Raw genomic sequence first — 23,012 nt, 5'->3', positions numbered from 1 at the left:
CAGATGACGTAATGACACGGGCCATTACACTGGTTAAAATTGCTGATTTCTCTGAATTTAAACATGGTTGGAAACATTTGGGACAATGTAAGTACACAAGTCAAAAAAATTTATAACACTGTTTCAGTGGTTTTTGGATTTTCTAATCCAAAAATCTTACATATTGTGCCTTTAAACTCCAGGGACTGTTGTCTGAGTCTGTCAAACTTGCTTAAGTGATAACACTTCTGAAACTTCCTGCATGAAACTACAGTTGTGAAAATGTTTATCCATGCTTTGTGGTTGGGGCGTGTGCAAACGTCCGGCTAAATGGATCACAGATCTTGAACTTGTCTGGCTTACTGGAGCACAGAGGAATGAAATCACTAAGAAAGGCTTTAAAACATCACTACAACTTCCAACTGAGGCGTTTTCCTAAAACCACAGATAAAATATGATTCTTCTCACCCGCACCAACTTTGTGTGCCAGTTCAGATGCAGGGTGTGTATCTCAGACCAGATCGATATCTGCTCCGTAAACAGCTGCTTGACTAAACTAAGCTGCAGATAAAAACAACCCTGGAACAAAATCACTAAGTCTGAATAAAAGCAAGTTTACTAACTGCAAGTATCGCTGCCTTGAGTTAATCTAATAGTGAGAACATGACAGTAAGAGTCATTTTTTAGTTGTTAGGTCACTTGTTTGACTTTTGTTTTAGCATCCCAAAGCATTTAAAAGGTGCAAAACATTAGTTCACAAGTGATAAGCTCATATAATGACAAATCTGCCCACATATCTACAATTTAAATCTACAACATGTCGTGATGACTTCACAACCATTTTTCACAAATCCCTCTAATACATTTCTGGGCATCTTTATAATTACATTTTCTTTGTATACATTAATTCTGATGTTATCCAATCATACTTTCAGTTCTTCTGCCTGATAGAAGGTTTCATTTCACTTCTGTAGTGAGATTGAGCTTAGATTCCTCTGTGGAGAGATTCAACACATAGCGTCAATGCTTTGGGAATCTTTCCATGGCAGCCAACCAAGACAATAAGAAAGACAGAAATTATTTTATACTTGTGTTTTGGTAATCCAAATAATTAATCTCAACCTTGAAACCCTAGGCCACCCTACTGAGCCTTCTACACTCGACTTCAGAGTCATGCCGTTTCGAGCCCATGCAAATGAAAGTCACTCTAAAAATTCCTCTTCATCCCAAAGGGAATAAGATCTGCCAGCCGCACCCCTGGGTCCCACCGTTTCATCTTGCAGAGGATCTCTGGGGAACGAGATTGTGCTGAAATTAACAGCAGCCACGACTTCAATCAGTTCAACTCTGAGTCGAGGAACAATAAGCAAAACTAGCTCTGCCTGTGTGGGCTCATTTAGTTTGGCTCATAGCGAGCTGAAAATTACGCCCCATTCTGTTTTTAAAAGTAACGGTGGGTACTTCAGGGGGACCTGAGCAGACACACCCTACGGTTTTCATAGCAGTCTTGCTTCAGGAAATGACGGGCATAACAGGGTCACATTCAACAACAAATCCTGCCAAAAGCAACAGAAAAGCCCTTGTATTGAAAGCAGAATGACCATACAGACCCTCAAGAAAAACAGTAAGAATAGGACACTTCTTTCCATAAGGCCATTTGACTAGGTGGTAAGCAGATCCCCTGTGTTGGTAATGAGGTGGATTCATGGAAATGTGACAAATAAAAGCTTGTAACCCCCCTCCTGAGATCCTTGGACAGGGCAGACTACGGTGGTATTTCATACTGCTGACTAGCTCACTGTTGTGTCTAGACCCACACTAAATCTAGACTCAAACCCAACATGATCATGAGTAACATGGTTGAGTCAGATGCTCTACAGGAACAACTAAACTCTTATGGATGGTCTAGAATCAGTTTAACACAGCATTTTTTAGGTATGAACTTGATAAATGCATCAAAATTGCAAATGTAAATTATTTAGAAAAATCCAGCAAACAGTGCAGGGATTATCTGAAAACAAAGCTTGAGTGCAATGCAAGTTGCTTTATCTGCCAAATGCATAAATTTAAATTGAAAAATATTAAAATAGTTTGAATGAATAAATATCATTCATATGTTCAAGAGAAGAAAATAGTAACTTACAGGGAAACTGCAAAAATATGTTAATGAAAGTTGTTTATGCGCATTTTAGAAATTTCATCAGTTTCCATCCATTTTTAATGAAATACCCTAAAAGTTGCATAAAAAAATGTGGATGCAAATTTGGCTAGTGAAGATCAGCACTAGTGATAGACCACTGCCGGCAGACGATTAATCAGCACAAGGTCTCATTGCTACCAAAATTTTAGTAAAAATGCTGCAGCTCACAGCTTCTATAGTTCAGAATCTTGAAACGCCATCTCTTAGGGTAAACCAGAACCAAAAGAGGAAAAACATCCCCACAGAAAAGTCACATGTCATTATTATACCAAGGGAGGGATCATGTTTACTGTACAAATGTTTATATTTAGATTGTTTAGAGATATCGGCTGAGCAACAGAAGGATACTGTTACCAATGCTTAGAAATCTTATAGCTACAGTGTCAGTGTTCAAAAGTTTTAAAATTAATACTTTTATTCAACAAGGATGCATTAAATTGATCAAAAGTGACAGTAATTATATTTATAAAATTACAATAGATTTCTGTTTCAAATAAATGCTGTTATTATGAATGGTCTATTCTTCAAAGAATGTTGAAAAAAATGTATCATGGTTTTCACAAAAACATTAAGCAGCACAACTGTTTTCAACATTGATAATAAATGTTTCTTGATCAGCAAATCAGCATATTAGAATGATTTCTGAAGGATCATGTGACACTGAAGACTGGAGTAATGATGCTGAAAATTCAGCTTTGCCATTGGTATTTAAATAGAAAATAGCTATTTTAATTATAATAATATTTCAAAATATTACTGTTTTTAGTGTATTTTGATCAAATAAATGCAGCCTTGGTGAGCATAAGAAACTTCTTTCAAAAAAAATCTTACAGACCCCAAACTTCCCATCCAAGTCTACAGACAGACTGAACACATTATCATTATTATGATTATATTTTCCCAGAGGCACACTGAGGCTCTTGCAGGACGGAGTGATGAGGGATTGGCTTGTTTTAGCACTTTGCACATCAGTGAGAGAAACATTTCTCATATCATACTAAAAAAATGTGAAGAACTGAGACTGAAGCCTTTAGGATTTGTGCTTTATTGCATAGCTTATTGTCTTTTTAGCCAACATGTGGTTAGCGTGCTATATTTTTCACACATACACAACACATTTTCTGACCTCATATCGAGGTTCTTCTCAGAAAGACAGATCACCTTAGTACCCAAATGCACTGGTGATTTCTGGGTTGTTTTAAGGTCATTTATAGGATGTTCTTGGTCACTATATTGCTGGATCCCATTGTCAATGTAAAATATTTAGACCATATTAGGCAAATGGATTAAGCTGAATAATACACTCAAGAAGATGCACAATCAATCAGGTATCAGTCTTTTCAGTAGCACAAGCCTCATGAAACATACAAGTCATTAACTACATCCAAAATAATTGCTAAACCATTCAGCAGAACCCAAACTGATTAACATAATGGTCTGATCACCATTTAACGGCACAATTCAACAAACTGCAGTTTTATAAGTTAACGGCGAGTTGTTTTTCTCAGACTGAAACCATTATGGTAATGATTAGCACAATAGAGAAGACAAACAGCACTTCAGGGAGGACACAGAGTTGCTAATATCAGACAACTATGCGTGTAAAGGCTGTAATGGAAAGCTAGAGCGCACAGCTGATCAGGTCAATGCCAGTCCATTATGGCTCAGAGCATTACTCTTGGAGGTACGTCTATTTTTGTAAACACACAATGAATTGCAAAACAATCTGCTGAGAATGTACATGCTGCACATAAAGTCAGCATCAAACTGCATGGACAACTCATTTTACTTTCATAACATAACTAGTTTCTGTTTGAAACCGAATACAACTAGAAAGGAATGTAGGGAAGGACTAGATTTATCCATTAGATCACTAAGTTATCCACTGAAAGTGGGCGTTTCATACAATACCAACCTGATCTCATGAGAAACTGTAACAATTTTACAAGGTGGCAATTTCATGATTTGATTGGTACAGAACCGTACACTGTAAAAATTCCTGTCCTTTTTACATAAAAAAAAAAACCTGACAGATGTGGTTGCCAGAATACAAACATATATACAACCCGTGACAATATAAGTAAGCGCGCAAAGACGAATAGGCTAGATCAAGAGAACAGTCTGTAATTCAATAACTCATGAAACAGGGAGGCCAAACTCAGAAAACACAACCTCTAACATTAACAAGACCGGACAAAGAACTGAACAAAACAGGGAGTATATACACAGACTAAATGAGGTTAAGTAATTGAACAACAGGTGAACGGAATGATGAATCATGGGAACAAACTGGCACACACTAGGAAACTAGTTCACACAGGAAAAAAGGAATAGGAAAAACAGAACATATATGTGACATATATATTATTTATATATATATATATATATTTTAGAGGTGCACCGATACTAAATTTCTCTGCCGATACAGATAGCCAATTATTCAGAATGATATCGGCCGATGCCGATACCGATAGTTTGGTTTTTCTTAAGGAAAACGGGGAAAAAAATCTCTCCCAAATAATGCTGCAAACTATACAGGGAACCCTCTCGTTTGGTACACTAATATTAGTGGTTACAATTAACAACAGAGGTATTATATTCAGCTGCTGTTTATTTTCATATATAATAATTACACTTAAATAAATAACTGAAATGTTTGTATAAAACTTTGTATCACATAAGGTAGTTTTCATAAGCACTTGTTGTCTTCATGGCAAATTTACACAAACATAATTAACAGTAAATAAGCTCCTCTCTAGTGTTTTTTTTATATATGTAGATAGCTAAGAAACTGTGAACATTGGAAAACATTCCTGAGGTAAATTTGACATGATGTGACATATTGTTCACAAGCGGTTTTATTGACGTCTTTCCGTGGTTGAATCACAAATAAAGTGATTACATGAGACGTGATACATATATCTATATCTTTCAACAGACCTTTGATATTCATGCAAGTTTTTCGAGATATAACTTGTACTGAAGAGGAAGAAAAGATTACAGCGATCTGACACGTCACATTTAAGAGCGTCAAAATGGCATTTATTGTTTGAATTTCATGATAAAATATACAGAATTTGAAAACTGAAACTTTTATTCTTATCAGAAGTAACAAAGCACAAAGCCTTTTGCGATTATTGGACGGGAGGCGCTACAAATAATATTTGATGTAGCAAAAAATAAAAATAAAAACGCAGACCTGGCAACCCTGGCTTGAAATATGGGTGATTCATAGGGTCAAAAAGAGCCTGCTTTAGCGTCACTATTTTTAAACTGTTAATGCGTTAAAATTCATCACAAAAGCTGGTTTGCCAACCGCCAAGAAGAAGAAGAAGAAATTCAACACAAGAGTGATTTTCTTCACACACAGTATGAGTTGCAGTCTAAACACGTTTTTCCGCACCCTTTTGATTGACAGGATATAATCGGCCCTGATCATCGGCCGTTTTTAAACAATCGGCCGATGGGCGATAGTGATAATAATAGCTTTTATCGGCCGATACCAATTGTTGGCCGATACATTGGTGCATCTCTAATATATATATGAAATTGCAAGCACAATAAACTTCACAAGAGTTGAAAATGGGCTACCTTCCCATAGACTGGAGTGAAACCATACAGTTCTCTACTCGCAATCTTTCTTGGCGCTCTGTGGCATGACAGATCGCTTTAGCGCTTCGACCATCTACTCCACTTTACTTGTTACGAAATAAACACAAAATAAACATGAATGAACATCTGGAGGTATGTTGAAAGATATAGTACAACTTACCAAAATCTGTATCATGTCACATGTAATCAATCGATCAATCAGTCTTTCAACCGCAGAAAGGCATCAATAAAACAGCTTGTAAAATTGTCACATTTACCGTAACATTTACCTCAGAAAAGTCGTTCAATGTCCAAAAACTCATTAGTCAGCAACAAAAATGAACTTAGAGAGGAGCATTTTGCTAAATATATGCACTATAAGCTATTGCATTTCATTGTATTTGTACTTAAAGTCGTCATGAAATCAAAATTGACCCTATTTACTTTGTTAGTGCATATTCCTAGTCTTGTGTTGAACAATTAATCCATGCAAGTTAATACACAGAAAAAAATAGTTTGTCGTGGTAATCTTTAATCAAAATCTGAAAAGTTACTTCTGGTCTAGAATGGTGTTCCTTCTCTGATGACGTCAGTTTGACGGCTTGGGTTGAAAACGCTTAAACCACTCCTCTCCAACCGTTAGTCTGCTATGAGCGAGAGATGGAGAGGAGGACCGCTAAGGTAAAACCCTGCCCTCTATTCAATATTCCGTTTCACTTGGAAATACGTCATAACACTGGAGAAAAGTCGTTTGCAACTTCCGGTTCACGGGGACTTTAATGTGCTTTAATATTGAATGTATAAATCCGTTTTATGACAGCCACCATTTAAATGTTTAAGCCTATATAAAAAATGAGTAGAAACATTGTGTCATTAAAAATGTGTTATAATGTGTAATTTATATGTAAGTAGCTTACAAATCAATTTATTTTAACTTTTAATATTATAATGATATACTAACTGTGGTTCCCTGTATAGTTTACAGCATTAGTTGAGAGATATTTTTCTTTCAGGAAATTTGCCATGTACTGTACTTGATAGGCCCCAAATTAATCAATATTGAATCGAAGGTAATCAAATTGAAATCAAATCGCAAGCTTCTGAATCAAAATCGAATCAAATCTGCCCAGACCTAGTGTCAATAAATGTTTTTGTTTTTTGTTTTTACTTGAAGCAAATGTTGTTTTTTCCATTTATTTTCTTGTCAGAGCGCACCAGAATGCTTCGTTAAAATCACAAAAATTTTCTCCTAGGGGATGATGCCCCCAGACCCCCGTACAATAATTTAGTTGGTAAACATGTCACCTTTTACACCTCTTTTGAGTTTGCAGGTATAACACAGCCCTTTTCTGTTGAATTGGCAAGGCCATGCTGCTAATAGGGAAGTTGTCAAAGGTGGCACAAGTAAACAGTTTGATGATAGCTTTCAAAGACAAACAATACTCCTTTGGAATAACATGCACAGACAAAACCATGTACAAAAAGACCAGAAACACTTATTTAGAAAGCAAACAGGGTCAATTTTGATATATGTTGACTTCAAAAAGGAGTTAAATGTACGATGCTTTTTACTTGCCCTGAGGTCAGTACAGAGGCTTTCAGCTCTTAGTGGTTTTGACAGGGCGAAACACTGAAAGAGTTGTCCTTTGAACTGTGAGTTATTAGACTAGATATGAACACAGTCAGTGTAATACATCACATTAAAAGCGCCTCAGGGCAATTGCACTGATCTGCAAGCATTAAGCATACATTCTACATCTGACTGAACACACTGAGAACATGCAGTCAGATGCAAAAACTGGAGTCCTCACGAAGACCTTGTTGAGTGTATCGCTCAATGCTTTAGAACAAAACTTCTTTGTATCGCTCTGAAAACTACAGCGCTTTAGAAGCTCAGCGCTTGTCTGATAATACACTAGAGTAGTAGGGGCACATCTAACCCGCTGCCTCTAAGAGCCGAAAAACATGCTCCATCATTTCAGACCCAGGAGGCTGGAATTAAACCACTCAGGAGAGGCGCCTTTACTCAGAACAGCTTGCTGTCTGTGACTCTCTACCTTGATGTACATGACTAATCTGCAAAAAGACAAAGAAAGCTCTAATTTAAATTGCCGCTTTCTTGCTGGGAAAAGCAGGACCGTGACCGGCTCTAACATTCAGACCCAGCGCATGCTGTGTTAGTGCACGGCTAGATGTTAAAGTGCAATGAAATCGCATCAAAGTATGGCACAGAAACATTCCACATGTGAATGATTTATATTAAGACATCAAATCTTTATGTTTAGCACCACTGAACTGACTCTTTATGGCTTGGAGGCACAGAGGGCGGGTGATTTGTCTTACAGTATCAGCATACGAGCGGATTAATCCAGAATTTACTGACAGCAGCAAATCAAAGGCACTGCCTGCAAATGGATCACCTTCAAAGAAATCTTTTCTGGTGGATTTAGTGAAGATATATATTTTCAAAGTCTGTTGATGGACAATAAAAATTACCCTGGTAAAGGCTCATTTTCTATTTATACTGTATACACACAAACACACACACAGTTTTTCCAGGATTCTTTGATGAACAGAAAGTTTAAAAGGACAGCATTAAATTGAAATTTTTTGTAACATTATACATGTCTTTATTGTCACTTTTGATCAATTTAATGCATCCTTGATGAATAAAAGTATTAATTTCTTAAAAAAAAAAAGTTCTTACCACAAACTTTTGAATGGTATCAGGGTTTCCACAAAAAAATTAAGCAGCAAAAACTGTTTTCAACACTGGTAATAACAAGAAATGTTTCTTAAGCACCAAATCAGCATATTAGAATGGTTTCTGAAGGATCATGTGATTTTCTTTTTCCTTTTTGAGTTTGACAGCCCCTGGTCAGTGTCCGCTGAATGGGAAAAGAGCAATTTTGACATATTTCAAAACGTCTATTTTGTACCAAAGTCATACAAGTTTGGAACGACATGCAAGTAAATTTTGACTATTCATTTACTGGTGAACTATAGACATTTTTCACAGCAGTGCCATCTTTGATTTTTATCGGGAAAGAAAGCGAGGCTGTGAGGGATAGATATACATATCTTCAGTGGGTTGTACTGTTATTTAATGTGTTTTGGGATTGCTCAGCTGACGAGACACTGCAAAAATAGCTTTCCAAGAAATTTCAGTAGACAAAATCTCCTATCCTTCACAGCCTTGCTTTCATACCTGTCTAAATTGATTGCAATGTCACCAGATTGTGTTATTGCACTGGAATCTCATGCATGTTCATACACAGACGGTCTGTGTGTGAGCATACGGGCTGGTGTGAACTGTGGGGGTGAGCACCAAAACAACAGTCTCTCTGGGAGGGGTGTGTAACATTTGCTTTCATTTCTCAGGATATAAAAACATTACCAGAGAGAAGATGTCATTGTGCACTCCACCCTGCATGCACACACAGACGGTCACACGTCCAAATACTTCTCTCGGAGGAACTGGGGCAAATATGTACTGCCAGACACACACACATAAATGAAGCAGAAGCTTCTTCAAAGCTGTGAGATCATCCTACGATCACATTTCAAAGGTGAACTAGCCTGCAGCTCTGTCTCTCTCTTTGGCTTCAGAAAGAGGTCATCATGGCTGTGTTGATCCTCACAGTGAGACTCTGTCTGCTCACAAACAGACGTTACATGTCTCAGGCCTGAGATACTGTTTCCTGCTCGGATTCATCAAGATATCAATGCTATATTCCACGTGATGGTAGACATGTGTCAACCAGATTTAGCTATATCATTTCAACAAAAGTTTGTTTGGGTCAGTAATTGGCTTCGTCTGAAAGCTTAGGCAGCTGACTTGTTGCCTTGATGCCCTATCAGGCAATGACTTTGTAGGCAGAGTTTGTGCTTAAAGGGTTAGTTCACCCAAAAATGAAAATTCTTTCATCATTTATTCACTCTCGTGTCGTTCCAAACCCATAAGACTTTCATTCATCTTCAGAACACAAATGAAGATATTTTTAATAAAATCTGAGATATTTCTGTCCCTCCATTGACTGTCTAACTACCACTTTGATGCTTCAAAAAGTTCATAAAGAGATTGTAAAACTAATCCATATGAATTGAGCAGTTTAGTATGAATTTTCTTAAGAGACTCGATCGCTTTATATGATGAACAGATTGAATTTAGGCTTTTATTCACATATGAACATTCATAATCGCACGCATCAGTTGTGGTAAACAGAAGCTCAAGCATGTTTGCTTGACGTGTGAGAACCACTGAGGTTCATTCTCATGTGTTACGCAACAAGTTTGAGCTTTCACAAGAACCTATGAGGTTTGTTCTCGAGCGTCAAGCAGGTATGGCTGAACATCTGTTTATGTTCGCTGATCAATGTTTATTTGTGAATAAAAGCCTAAATTCAATCTGTTCGTCATATAAAGTGATTGAGTCTCTTCAGAAAATTTGGACTAAACCACTCAATTCATATGGATTAGTTTTACGATCTCTTTATGAACTTTTAGAAGCGTCAAAGTGTCAGTTGCGTAGCTGTCTATGGAGGGACAGAAATCTCTCAGATTTCACCAAAAATATCTTCAGTGTGTTCCGAAGACGAACGAAAGTCTTATGAGTTTGGAACGACATGAGGGTGAGTTAATGTTGACAGAATTTTCATTTCTGGGTGAACTAACCCTTTAACTGTTAAAAGCCCTACAATCAACTCAAGCCTGACTGAAACAAAGTAATTGAATAGTAAAAGGGTGAAGATATGTGCTGGGAAATGCATATCGCCCCTCATATTTCTGGGCAGCTGGTAATGATATGACATCATTGGCTCTTCCCCTGACAGCTCAAATTCAATCCAGATCTGCTTCCTGTCCATTCAGCCCTCCACCAGACACAACCCAAGAGAATCGCAAACATCTCTTCCTGTTAACTTCTAAACAATGCTGATTTTGAAAGCCATAAGAGATAACTCAGACCTCTTTAATATCTCAGTTGCTTCTCCTAGACGGCAATGAGAGTGCATGGAGAGTAAATGGAGCAAATTTAAGAGTAAATTTTTTGCTTTAGAAAAAGACACCAACAATGATTCTGTTTACATGTGCACCAATAATGCAATTTTTTTTACAATACTCAGAGTAAGGACTAGATCGCAGTAAGATGACATAAGCACTTCACTTCACTCCTGTTTACATGCAATTTTCATATTATTATTATTATTAAATAAGAATTGTGCTCATTTTTACGGACACTTTTCACATATGCCAATGCATAGCACAAATGATGGTGTTACTGGCCACTGTTTTAATCCACGTGTATACATGCATACATATTGTGTATACATGAGGTAGCTTAATCGCAATATTGCCAAAATCCCATTATAATCACATTATGAGGGTGCATGTAAATGCACTCATTCTCATCCATCTCCTACAGAGGATCAGAAGATATCAAGGATGTCCCAAACTCCAGTTGGCCAAATATCAGTCAGCAATCAGTCTGCAATGACACCATTTTCAACTAAAAACAGATAACTTTTTATGCGTTTTGGACGTTCATTTATACGACAACAGCATTTGGGGACCTGAAAACACAAACTTTTGAAAACGTGTTTTAAAGTGCAAGTTTTTGAAAACGATACTGTTTTCGTCTCCGTGTAAACTACAAAAATGCAAATTTGTGAAAACCGTGACGTCATACACATGCGTATTACATGTTCAGTCTATAGGCGCGTAGTGTTTCTTTACAAAGTGACATCGCCAACTACTGGCCTGGCAGCATAATACAGCGTTTTTAATCATTTTCGCGGATCCGTGTCAATGAGGATTGTTTTGACAATGTTGTCGTCTGTCAACACAAAGAAAAATCTTTTCAGCTTTTAGTACATCATTGTTGTGTAAATGTAACCCTCAATGAACTCAAACATTTGTCATCAAATTCTTCCAAGAACAAATGATCTGAGCTGCTACCCACATTAATTTTATCAAAAATTTTATCAAAAATTGTCTTATTACATATGATTTAAATGAAAACAACTTCTCGTAAGTAATTAAAGGAGAAACATTTGAGACAAAGCTGAAACTTGAATGAATAACTGAATAACTAAACTGAAAGTCCATGAATGAACCATAAACTAACCTCCATTAGATCAGCTGAGAAAGCAATGAAAAAGCAACCTCTAAGCAATAAACCTGTCCTCTGGGACATCCCACATGCGTTCACAGCCAAACACTGGTTCTTCTCAAAGACTTCAGACAAACAGGTTGCAGCATCCCATCATAACAGTACAAAGACAAACCAGTCCACATAGATTTACATAGTCACCCACTAACCACTTAAATCACTGCTGACTCCACGCCTCAAATATTCCAAGAATCCGAGTTTGTCCTCAGGTTCACAGGACGTGTGCGTCTTATCCACTTGCGAGTCAGGACATGCTCACAGCACAGGCCTCGTGTGAGGGACGCGTGGAGAAATCACAAGCGAGCAGCAGGTAGAGCCGTGAGGTCGTGTTTGCACAGCTGAGTAACAGGAATCTCGTAGGCAAGCACGTGTTGAACGCAATCCAGGGGCTGTACAGCAGACGCTGCCACGCCCTGTCAAACACACAGTCCTCACCCTCCTCCAGAAACCCATTACAACTCTAACCACTTCCTCAAGCTCTTTCTAGTGTCACAGGACTGGATGGGCACCAGATGTGTGAGAGGTTGATTGAGTGTCTTCGTGCTTCATCCTTCACTGTGAATTCACAGTAAAGTACTTGCTAGCTGTCGCATTACTACTGTTTATATAATGTTCATAGTAGTTTGGATCATATTACAGTTTTTGATTCATTAAAATTTTTCTTTTTGTAGGGGAGGGGGGGTGGCAAATGTAACTTTGCTTTCCATTTATTACTGAAAGAACACTTTAAGTACTTCGATACCACAGCAAAAACTACTGACCTAACTAATAAAGTTCAAACATTGTGAATGCAAGCTGCAATCACACGGGGCGTCGGCGTCAACACTTGACGGATGTCAGTGCACTATTGGGACACTGGCGGCTTTGCTTTTCTACAATGGAAGAGAGTGAAGGTGCGTCGTCCGTATTTTTTTACATGGGCTGTGCGAATTCATGATGAAACTTTGCAAATAATCCATGAAACACATGCGTGCCGAACCGTGGGGCCTGATCCATATGGATCACAGATCAACTACGATCTGTTTAACCCCTGGTTCGTAGTTAAAGTTAGGGATTTAAGCAAACCCTTGATGCTAAGGATTAAACTTTGACATGATTCCTGCACCATTTGAGCTACAGAAATTAATTATACCTCAAATTATTTACTTTTACATAGACTTTCATTGAAGGAGGGCTATATCTAGAGACCAGAATATCATATATAGATTTGGGGGTAGGCTTTTTTGACTTAAACACTCAAAACCCCCTAGTAACCACCTAGCAATGCCCTAACAACCACTCTAGCAACCACTTAAAGTACCCTAACAACCATCAGGAACACCGAAGTAACCACTCAGAAAACTAAAAATACAAAAATAAAAGCTTGTTTAAAATCTTGGTCAAATTGTGTAATTTGTTCCAAACCTATATAATATATAAAGTATGTTTCACTTATTTACTAAAACAAAATATCATATTCATACAGAGAGAGTAAAAGTTATCATTGGTCTAGGTCAATCATTGAAATTAAGATATCCACTTTATTATTGATATAGCACAAAATCTGCTATCAAAAAACAAAGCCTCTGTTAATTTTAAATCCATTTAAACATTTTTCCATGGGTTTTCTATTTGCCCATTGTGGAATCCCAATTTATTTTTAAAGATAAAATGATTTAGTCTTGAAGATCTAACAGTAAAACTTTGAATACAGCGTTTTACTGTAAAAAAGAAAAAATTGCTAGTAAAATCCTGTCAATATTTTAAGTGCTTCAAGGAACTACAGAGAGCAAAAATGACATTTGCAACATATTACATAAATAAAGTCAAATGACAGGACTAGACAAGAGCGAACGACAGATGAAGAAAGAGAGAGTACTGAGTTCTGTGTTTTCCTCACAGGAAGTTGCCTGTCTGCCTTTCTTAACTTTCCTGCGTTTGAACATACGAGAATAGCCAAGAGTTCCAGTAAATGAATACATGCCCAAACAATGTGCTGGATATTCCGTCTGCTCTCTCCTGTGCGTCAGGACACAAACACAGAGCCAATGAAGTCAAGACGCATTTTATATCAGAGATGCTCTCATTAATGTAATTAAATGCTTTGTACACTAACAATTTTAAAGACACATCTGATCAGTGCATTGCCATAATTCCTGCTGGAGAGCATGATCCCTATTTACTTAATTTATACAGCTTAATTCTCTCAATTACAAAAGCAAACAAACTTCAATCCTACTAATGAGCCTTTATTCCTGTTCTTCCTGATCGTTTTGCTCTGCACACTTTACACAAAGCACCAGGCCTTTCTTCTGACCCTGACAGATCTAACGAGCGCCCAACAAATAATCGGTTTCGCCCACTAAACTGCAACGGCTTTGGACCAATTAGCTCCCACTGTTACCCACAAGCAAAAAACAAAATCTGCTTCAAAGAGAATGTTAAACGCATAACACAGCAGGGCACTAAAATAAACACTGATGCTCCATATCCCCATACACAGAGGAAATGTTTTAACCTACATTATTAAATGAAACACTTGCAAGCAAAAATAGATTCTGGGATTTCTCTTATAGAAAGAAGGTAACTGATACATCTTTTTATATTCTAGGTTAAAAAGAAGTAAAACTACAACATCAAACAAAAATAACAAAAATGCATTCACATAAATCTCTATTGTACTTTTGCACCATAGACTTTACCTGTAAGTGACTTTCAGATACTAGAATTTTAATTTTATTTAACCCAGAATAATCATTTAAACATTTGGAAGACATACTTCAGGAGGAATCAAGCATCTCGAGACTTTCTATTCTGTATTGGAGGAATCAATTTATCCACAAAGATGGCACATGTTGACGTTAAGTGCCTTTATTTTTGAGGAATTTTTAAGGGGTCCTTGATTATGATTTCACTTTTTTAACTGTAGTTAGTGTGTAATGTTGCTGTTAGAGCATAAACAACATCTGCGATGTTACAACACTCAAAGTTCAATGCAAAGGGAGATATTTTCCTATACAGAAATCGCTTTTTAAGGACTACAACAAACGGCTGATAGGGACAACGAGCTTCTTCCAAGGTTGGGGACATCACAAACACCAAAACTTACATAAACCCTGCCCCCGGGAACACGCAACAAAGGGGGTGAGGCCATGTTGGGCTGCTTTAAAGAAAAGGAAGAGTTGTAGTAGAGTGTTGGTGCCATGCCGTCATTTTAAGCTGGACTGCTTCACAAACGAGGGTCAATTCAACACTGGATTTGCACAAAAGTTTATAATGACAGCACACGCTAGTCGATGAGTTGAATCAACTCCACAGCAACTACATAAATGTATCCACTAACCAATCAGAAACGTCCAGATACATTCTAAAAGTTGTAACTTCTTCCTGAGTCTCTCCGTCAGAGTCCGACTCCGGTTTGAACAATGTAAGGCTGAACACCGTTACTGACAATCCTCATTTTGGCTGCGTGAGATTCTCCAGCTTTGTTGTTGTTGAGCAACTGAAGCGTGAGCTGTTAAAGCTCCGCCCTCTTCTGGAAAGGGGGCCGGGAGCAGCAGCTCATTTGCAGGACACATCCAAATAGGGGCAAATTTGACAACCTTTAAAAAATGATCTGTGGGGTATTTTGAGCTGAAACTTCACAGACACATTCTGCGGACACCAGAAACTTATATTACATCTTGTAAAGGGGCATAATAGGTCCCCTTTAAATAAGAATCCAAATATAATCCTTGAGAAGATGATTCTTTTTAAAGAAAAACATTGTTCTAACCAACTCTTCAGTACAGACTCTCTTAATATGAGTTTATCATCGGCGATTGTTGCTTCCATGAGGGAAAATATTCCCAACTGCATCAATAACATGCTATTTTGCTCATGCATGTGAGTAGGTTTGACTTGTACTAAATTATACTGATCTGAAATTCTGTTTTCTAATATATTAGCGATACTTTGCATCACAATATGCCAAGAAAACAACATAAGTTTGCTTTCATTTATGACTAACATGGTTGCAGTTACCAGTCTGACTATTAATTAAGGTGATTCATTAAAAGAGCAGACAATATGTCTGTCCCTAAACCACACTCATAATGTAAATGAGTCAGTGAATCCTTATCTTACTAAAAACATGAACTATGTGTATCTCAACAAAAACAAGAGTCATTATGTAAAACAAACTGAGACTCACTTCTTCAAAAATACTTAAGAATCGGTGTCTAACCTTGTTTCTAATTCTGTCTCTGGTTGTGCCTCTACTGTAAAAGACACCTACGCTCCTGAGGACAGCATGCATGGCATTCCTCTCCTCCGCTGCTCACTTTGCAGATCTGCAGGGATGGAAGTGAACAGTGAGTCCCAAAGAGCCTTTCCCAAAACTCCCGTCTCACTCCTTGGCTAAAGCTCGTTCCACTAACCCACATTATGAAGAAACCTACAGATCACCCGGGTTACCAACACAGCCAGTGCGCTCCATCACAACCTGAGATCCTCTGTTTATCATGAGCAGAATGGACCAGGCATGTATAAAGATGTATAAAGATGAACAGAACACGTTAGAGAAAACAAACCAATCTCAAGTGCTGACTGCATGCGAGTATTTATGGGTGTATCAAACGCACGGGAGCGCACAGCTCCTTTACGCGCTCCAGCGTAATGAAAAACAACATTCCTACACATGTGCCACATTTAATACTGCAGTTAAAAGCCTTTAGATTTAGATTATTTAGATCTCTTACCGTAAAGTCCAACACGAACGCAGTTTTTTCAAGCGCACGGATGATTATGATCCGGTAGTCGGGAGCGCAGAACGCGCCGGGCGACTGGGTGAAAGCTGACCGCTGCTGCTGGAGGAAACAGAAGGATTTGTGTTGATCTGCAGATTTACTCCTCTGTCAGGGGTTCACCCGCTTCTCCGGAGTTCTCCGTGTGCTCAGAGCCGCCTAGCGACCATTTCTGAAATTATAACGAACAAGCGTGGGTCCAAGGCGCAGTGTGGAAATCAAATGCTGGCAAGTTGTACTCGCTGCTGGTGTTGCCTGTGGCAGATATGGTTCCTTCCTCTAGGGGGCGCGCAGTGGCTCAAAATGCTGAATTCCTTCATTGAACTCAATTAAAATAGCAGGAATGTTTTTTTTTTCCTTTTTTATATTTACACATTAAAAAGTGTAATCTAGCTCTGGTTCTAGTTCTGTCGATCATAGCGCTGTCTCTAACTTTGGTTAGGGTTCTTGCAGTCTCGTTTAGTAAAACGCGTTGCGTGTGAGAAAACAAATTGTTACTTATATATATTACAATAATTCTCATTTTAGTTCCGCCTTTAACTCTGTTTCTGGTTTTAGTTCTGTTACTAACTTTGTGGTTTTAGTTCTGTTATTTTGGTTGTTTCTGTTATTTCGAAAGATCTGTATTCATGGGTAACTCATCCAGTAATCACAAACGACTGTGATTGGTCAGTCCTGTTCCGCGCAAAGAAAAAGAACCGGTTCCACGTGACCAACATAGCTCTGGCGTTTCTTCATCAGAGGTCTGGACAATAATTTATACTTGAATAACTACCCTGGAAAAACTGTATTATTTAACCGAAACTACACAGTGAATAACAGAAATAGTAGAATTATTATTCAAATCCATCAACATCCGATAAGCCCCGCCCGATGTTTGCACCCATTCGTTCATGCCGCGCACCATTCTACACTATTATTTTGTTTCTATTAGTTTTACAGCATCTGTTCAGCACAGTAGTTATAAAGAGCATGTTTTGTTAAGTGCAATAAACGCAATTAAATCATCATTATCAGCAACAACAACAACAACAACAACAACAACAACAACAAAACTGAAGGACAGTAAAATTCTAAAAATATATATATGTAAAATAATTAGGTAGAATAATTAATTAAAAAGAATTAAAATGATTAAAGCTATAAACAATTCTAATGGTTTATCTAATCTAATTTATGAATAAGTTTTAATCAATGCTGTTTTCTCAGATTGATTAAAAAACAGGCGCCATCTGCTGGTTAAAAGTATAATTAAAGGTATAGAAAAAAAAAATACTACGGAAGTCAGCTGTCTGGTTACCAACATTCTTTAAAATATATTCTTTTGTGTTCAACAGAATAAAGAACCTTATACAGATTTGGAACAACATGATGGTGAGTAAGTGAATTTTCATTTTTGGGTGAACTATCCCTTTAATTATTTTTTTCCCCAATAATTTTACTTATCTGTACTCCACACGTGTTTTATATGTGGGTGTGTTGTAATATCCATGGTGATATGGTATCACAGGAGAACGGACTTTGTACATCTTTTAAGGCATAACAGTAAATCTAAATATAGAATTCAGGAAATACAGAACATGAATATAATCGAAATGTTTCTTATCTGATGAGGATTTTGATGTGTAATGTGTATTTAACCAATTTAGATATTATTACAATGTTTAAACAGGCCTATCTAATTATATAAATGCAACAAACTTTTCTTTTAATTTAATATCATCTCTTCCTTTTCATTTACTTTTTTATTTTCATCACTACCAAACAAGCAGCCTACAAAATCATCTTTAAATAAAGTTTTAAACACATGTAAAATGTATATTTAAAAACAATGATAATATATATATGAATATTACTGCTTCATTAACTATTACTGTAAGTACTATAAACATTACATCCAAGGCCATTCCATTCACGCGCCCTGTGATAAAATTATAAGAGTCCTAAATGACGGCCCTGGTTACACCTCAGCAGTAAAGCAGGACTTCTGTACTGGCAGAGGATGGTTTCTTGATCTTTTCTTTCTGATCAAACCCACGTCACTGTCTTTATGATGTTGTGTACTCCAATATAAATGCCATGACAACACGAGCAGTGGTCCGTGACTGTACAGATGATTACTTTATGACTTTATTGCCCTCCTGGTGATGAGTTTCATGATGAGCTTATCTGTGATCAGCTTTCCCCACCTCAGTCCAAACCTCTGTCATTACAAGGAAACACCTGGTACTGGTTTCAGATCAGTGACAAAGTGCAACCTATACAGCACCATTTATTACCCACCAACACCTCACCTCAATCCAAGTTCTCCCATTTTCCAGCCACAAAGAGTCAGGAATCAAAAGGTCTGCTTGACAAGCTAAACAATTTCTCAGCCAAGGACCACAGTTACACAGAAACAATGCCGTCCACGGAGAAACTACTGCATTTCTTGTCAAGTTCTTTCTTATGTGTAGCTGGAGTGGTGTTATTGGGTTATGGGATGTCGGCGGATTGGGCCGAAGCCGAAATGGAGTGCGCACCGATCGAGAGTAACGACTTCAATGGATCCTCCAGTCTCAAAATCGGCCTTTTCAACGGCACAGAGTCCAAAATCTCCTGCCCCAGGATTTCCAAACTTGGAGAAAAAGTGCCTGGTGAGCTTCAAATAAGGCTTCAATTGAATGTCTGCATGCTAGATTATGTTATTTTACATTTTCTAGTGTAAATCTATCATATAAGATAAAAGCAATAGACTAATTCTAGCAATAGAATTAAGCTCATGTAAATGATTTAAGATAGATAGATAGATAGATAGATAGATAGATAGATAGACATTCCAAATTATGAACTAAGACGACCTTTGGAATTTTCAGGAATTTGAACCACCATTCGATATAAATCACAATTGACAATTTTATACTTACTGGAATTCATCAAAGGTTATGTCATTTTATTTAAAGGGTTAGTTCACCCAAAAATGAAAATTCTGTCAACAATTACACGTAAGACTTTTGATCGTCTTCGGATCACAAATTAAGATATTTTTAATGAGAACTGAATGATTTCTGTCTCTCCATTGACAGTCTACGCAACTACCACTTTGACGCTTCAAAAAGTTCATAAAGAGATGGTAAAACTAATCCATATGATTTGAGCGGTTTAGTCCAAATTTTCTGAAGAGACTCAATCGCTTTATATGATGAACAGATTAAATTTAGGTTTTTTGATTCACATATAAACATTCATCAACTCACATATCAGTTGTGGTAAACGGAAGCTCAAACATGCTTGCTTGACGTGCAAGAACCAATGAGGTTCATTCTTGTGTGTTACGCAGCACAACTGAGCTTCTGCAAGAACTAATGAGGTTCATTATTTTGTTACGCAGCACGTTTGAGCTTCCGCAAGAACCAGTGAGGTTCATTCTCACGTGTTACGCAGCACGTTTGAGCTTTAGCAAGAACCAATGAGGTTCATTCTTGTGTTACGCAGCAGGTTTGAGCTTCCGCAAGAACCAATGAGGTTCATTCTCACGTGTTACGCAGCACGTTTGAGCTTCAGCAAGAACCAATGAGGTTCATTCTTGTGTTATGCAGCAGGTTTGAGCTTCCGCAAGAACCAATGAGGTTCATTCTTGTGTTACGCAGCAGGTTTGAGCTTCCGCAAGAACCAATGAGTTTTGTTCTTGCACGTCAAGCAGATTCAATTGAGCTTCTGCTTATGTTCACTGATCAGTGTTTATGTGTGAATAAAAGCCTAAATCTGTTTATCATATAAATCGATCGAGTCTCTTTAGAAAATTTGGACTAAACCAATTCATATGGATTAGTTTTACCATCTCTTTAGAAACTTTTTGAAGCTTCAAACTGGTATAACTGCATAAACTGCAACAGAGGGGCAGAAATCGCTCAGATTTTATTAAAAAGATCTTTATTTGTGTTCTGAAGATGATATGAAAGTCTTACGGGTTAGGAACAACATGAGAGTAATTGATAACAGAATTTTCATTTTTGTGTGAACTAACCCTTTAAAATCAATGCTTTGTGCATTCTTATTCTTCAATCTATGCCCATCATAATACAGTCTTTTTCTCTTTCTCTTAGTGTTTGATCGTCTGGCGAAATTAGCAGGAGCTCCAATTATCCTGCACGCTCTGGTTGTTATCCTGTTGGCACTGGCTCTTTTGGGGTCTGCAGGCAGTATTCTGGTCACACTCTATAACAGCTTCAGCAACCCATATCAGACCTACATGGGACCAATAGGGCTGTACACATGTAGTGGACTTAGCGGTGAGAAAACATACACACTCACACTTATATCACAAACCAAGAAATTTGAATCTCACACACTATTTTGCTTCTATTTGATTAGAAATAGTGCGGAATCTTAAATATTTACTCTTCAATTTATGTTATGACACTTTAAAAATGTTTAGAGGTCTTTAAAACTTTAGGTTTAAATAATAATAAATGTGGTTTCGAGACCTTTATGTGTCTTATCTCTTGTCTAGTATGTGTGGCCAGCTTGGCGCTGATTCTGTACGTGTCGAACGCCTACCTAGGCGAGATGCTCCAGACACTGGTGAAAGCCTGATGAGGCCAACGTGAAGTTGAAAAATGTAAACATTAAGCTACAGGTGGGGCTTTTCCTTCTGATACCGTACATCTGCTTCAACGCGGTCGCCATCCTCGTGGTCTATCTGTACGTCCACGCCGCATACACGCGCCGCAAAGAGCAGGAAAAACCAACGGAGGATGCGCCGAAAGAGATCATGATGTACTAAAATCAAAACAAAATCTGTTTAAAGATCCGTTTACACCAAAGACGATTACTATAATGTTAACGATAAAGATATAGTTTTGAAAATCATCCTAAATAGCAAAGTCCACACCACAACTATAACGATAACGGAACATTGACAGCCAATCGGAATCCACCTTGCTTTGAAGTGCAGAATGTTATTGTATTATAGTTATCTTTATAGTTATTCTTTGTGTGAACGGGTCTTAACGGGAGATGATTTTCAGACCTGAGCTGAACTGAGCCCATTATTTTGGAAATGACACATTAACTGTGTAGTGAATTGCAGAACTGAACTTATCTGAATTGTGTTTGCCATGACCACAAAATTGTATTAGTTATAGGCTATACACTAAAGCCTAAAAGTGTTTGTACTCTTAAATCACACTAAGATTGTCATTGCATTAGATTACAGCATCTCATAGGCCTATGCTTCTTGTGCTTTTGCTTTGTAAAATGTTGTGCTTGTGCTGTTTCTTTAAAAAAATGAATGCCATTTGTTTTCATATTTTATCTGATGCATGTTTTAAGTGACTTAAGTGTTCAAATATTTTTATAGGCCACTGCATATATTTTATTGCACTTATGTTTAAGAAATTAATATCAGAAACGTTTAGAAATGTCATTTACTTGTTTAGCTTTTCTACTAAGAACCTAAATTTACTTCTATCAGTTCCTTTAGCCAATTTAATAGTTTTTTTGCATATTTTATGTGAAAATATTTAGTTCTTACTATTTATATGCTTACGCATCAAATGCTGTTGGTTTTATTGGCTTTTTTAAATTATAAACTGTCAATATATTACAATTCTGTTATATCACACATTCCTACACACAAATATTCTGTAAATATTGTCATAACTTTTTATTACAATAATAAATCTTTCTAGAGTGATGAGGATCTTGTGTTCATTTTTAAGGCTAAAGCACAGGCCTGGTTTCACAGACAGGGCTTAGATTATGCCTTAATTCAATATAGGGACATTTATGTAGGTTTTATAAACATGCCTTTGAAAAAAACATTACTGGTGTGCATCTTGAGACAAAACAATGGCACTGACATATTTTAAGACATGTCAGTGCAAGTTACTTTTAAGTAAAACAGCTTAAACACACATTTTAGTCTGGGACTAGGCTGTGAAACCGGGCGATAATGTCTGTGTACTTTACTAATAAAGAGACAAGTAAGACCACAATAGAAAAACAAAACAAAAAAACACCATTGCTCACTCACAGATTCACTGTCTTTTAAAGTCAATAGTATCGAAAAACTGACTCATAAAATCTAATGGTTCAGATTATGATTATATCCTTTTACAGGACTATCAGGCCATTGTGAGTCAAGGTATGATGTAGTTTCCCATAATCACTGCATAAGCTGGACCTTTGGCTCTTGGACTTTGTTTATATTGTGCATTATTTGATAAGACATGCAGGGGTGTGAGCTGGGTTTCAGCCAGCAGGGGGCAGCAGGAGTGTGTGTTTATCAGGTCATGTTGCCAAGTTGATCCAGGAACAACATTCCTGT

The 23,012-nt window shown here is 37.4% G+C and overlaps 2 protein-coding genes across 6 annotated transcripts in view; one reads left to right on the top strand and one right to left on the bottom strand.

Moving 5' to 3' along the window:
* ptprea (protein tyrosine phosphatase receptor type Ea) overlaps window positions 1–16,913 on the bottom strand; it is an 89,336-nt gene extending 72,423 nt beyond the window's left edge. For 3 of the 5 annotated variants that reach the window (XM_051914585.1, XM_051914589.1, XM_051914590.1), the window contains exon 1: window positions 16,658–16,913. The gene's annotated coding sequence lies outside the window, so the exon portion shown is untranslated. Of the gene's footprint in view, window positions 1–12,088; window positions 12,284–16,143; window positions 16,163–16,657 lie in introns of those variants that run through there. The other 2 variants (XM_051914586.1, XM_051914588.1) reach the window with 2 other exon arrangements.
* Window positions 16,914–19,004: 2,091 nt separating this feature from the next.
* LOC127524211 (clarin-3) lies at window positions 19,005–22,360 on the top strand. The gene is given in 4 exon segments (XM_051915678.1): window positions 19,005–19,338; window positions 20,788–20,973; window positions 21,195–21,273; window positions 21,275–22,360. Coding segments are annotated over 4 exon segments (693 nt in total). The 5' UTR covers window positions 19,005–19,103; the 3' UTR covers window positions 21,468–22,360.
* Window positions 22,361–23,012: the final 652 nt, after the last annotated feature.

This window comes from Ctenopharyngodon idella, chromosome 12 (assembly GCF_019924925.1).
Source record: "Ctenopharyngodon idella isolate HZGC_01 chromosome 12, HZGC01, whole genome shotgun sequence".
Classification (NCBI taxonomy): Eukaryota; Metazoa; Chordata; class Actinopteri; order Cypriniformes; family Xenocyprididae; genus Ctenopharyngodon; species Ctenopharyngodon idella.
This window is presented reverse-complemented; position numbering and strand designations above follow the sequence as displayed.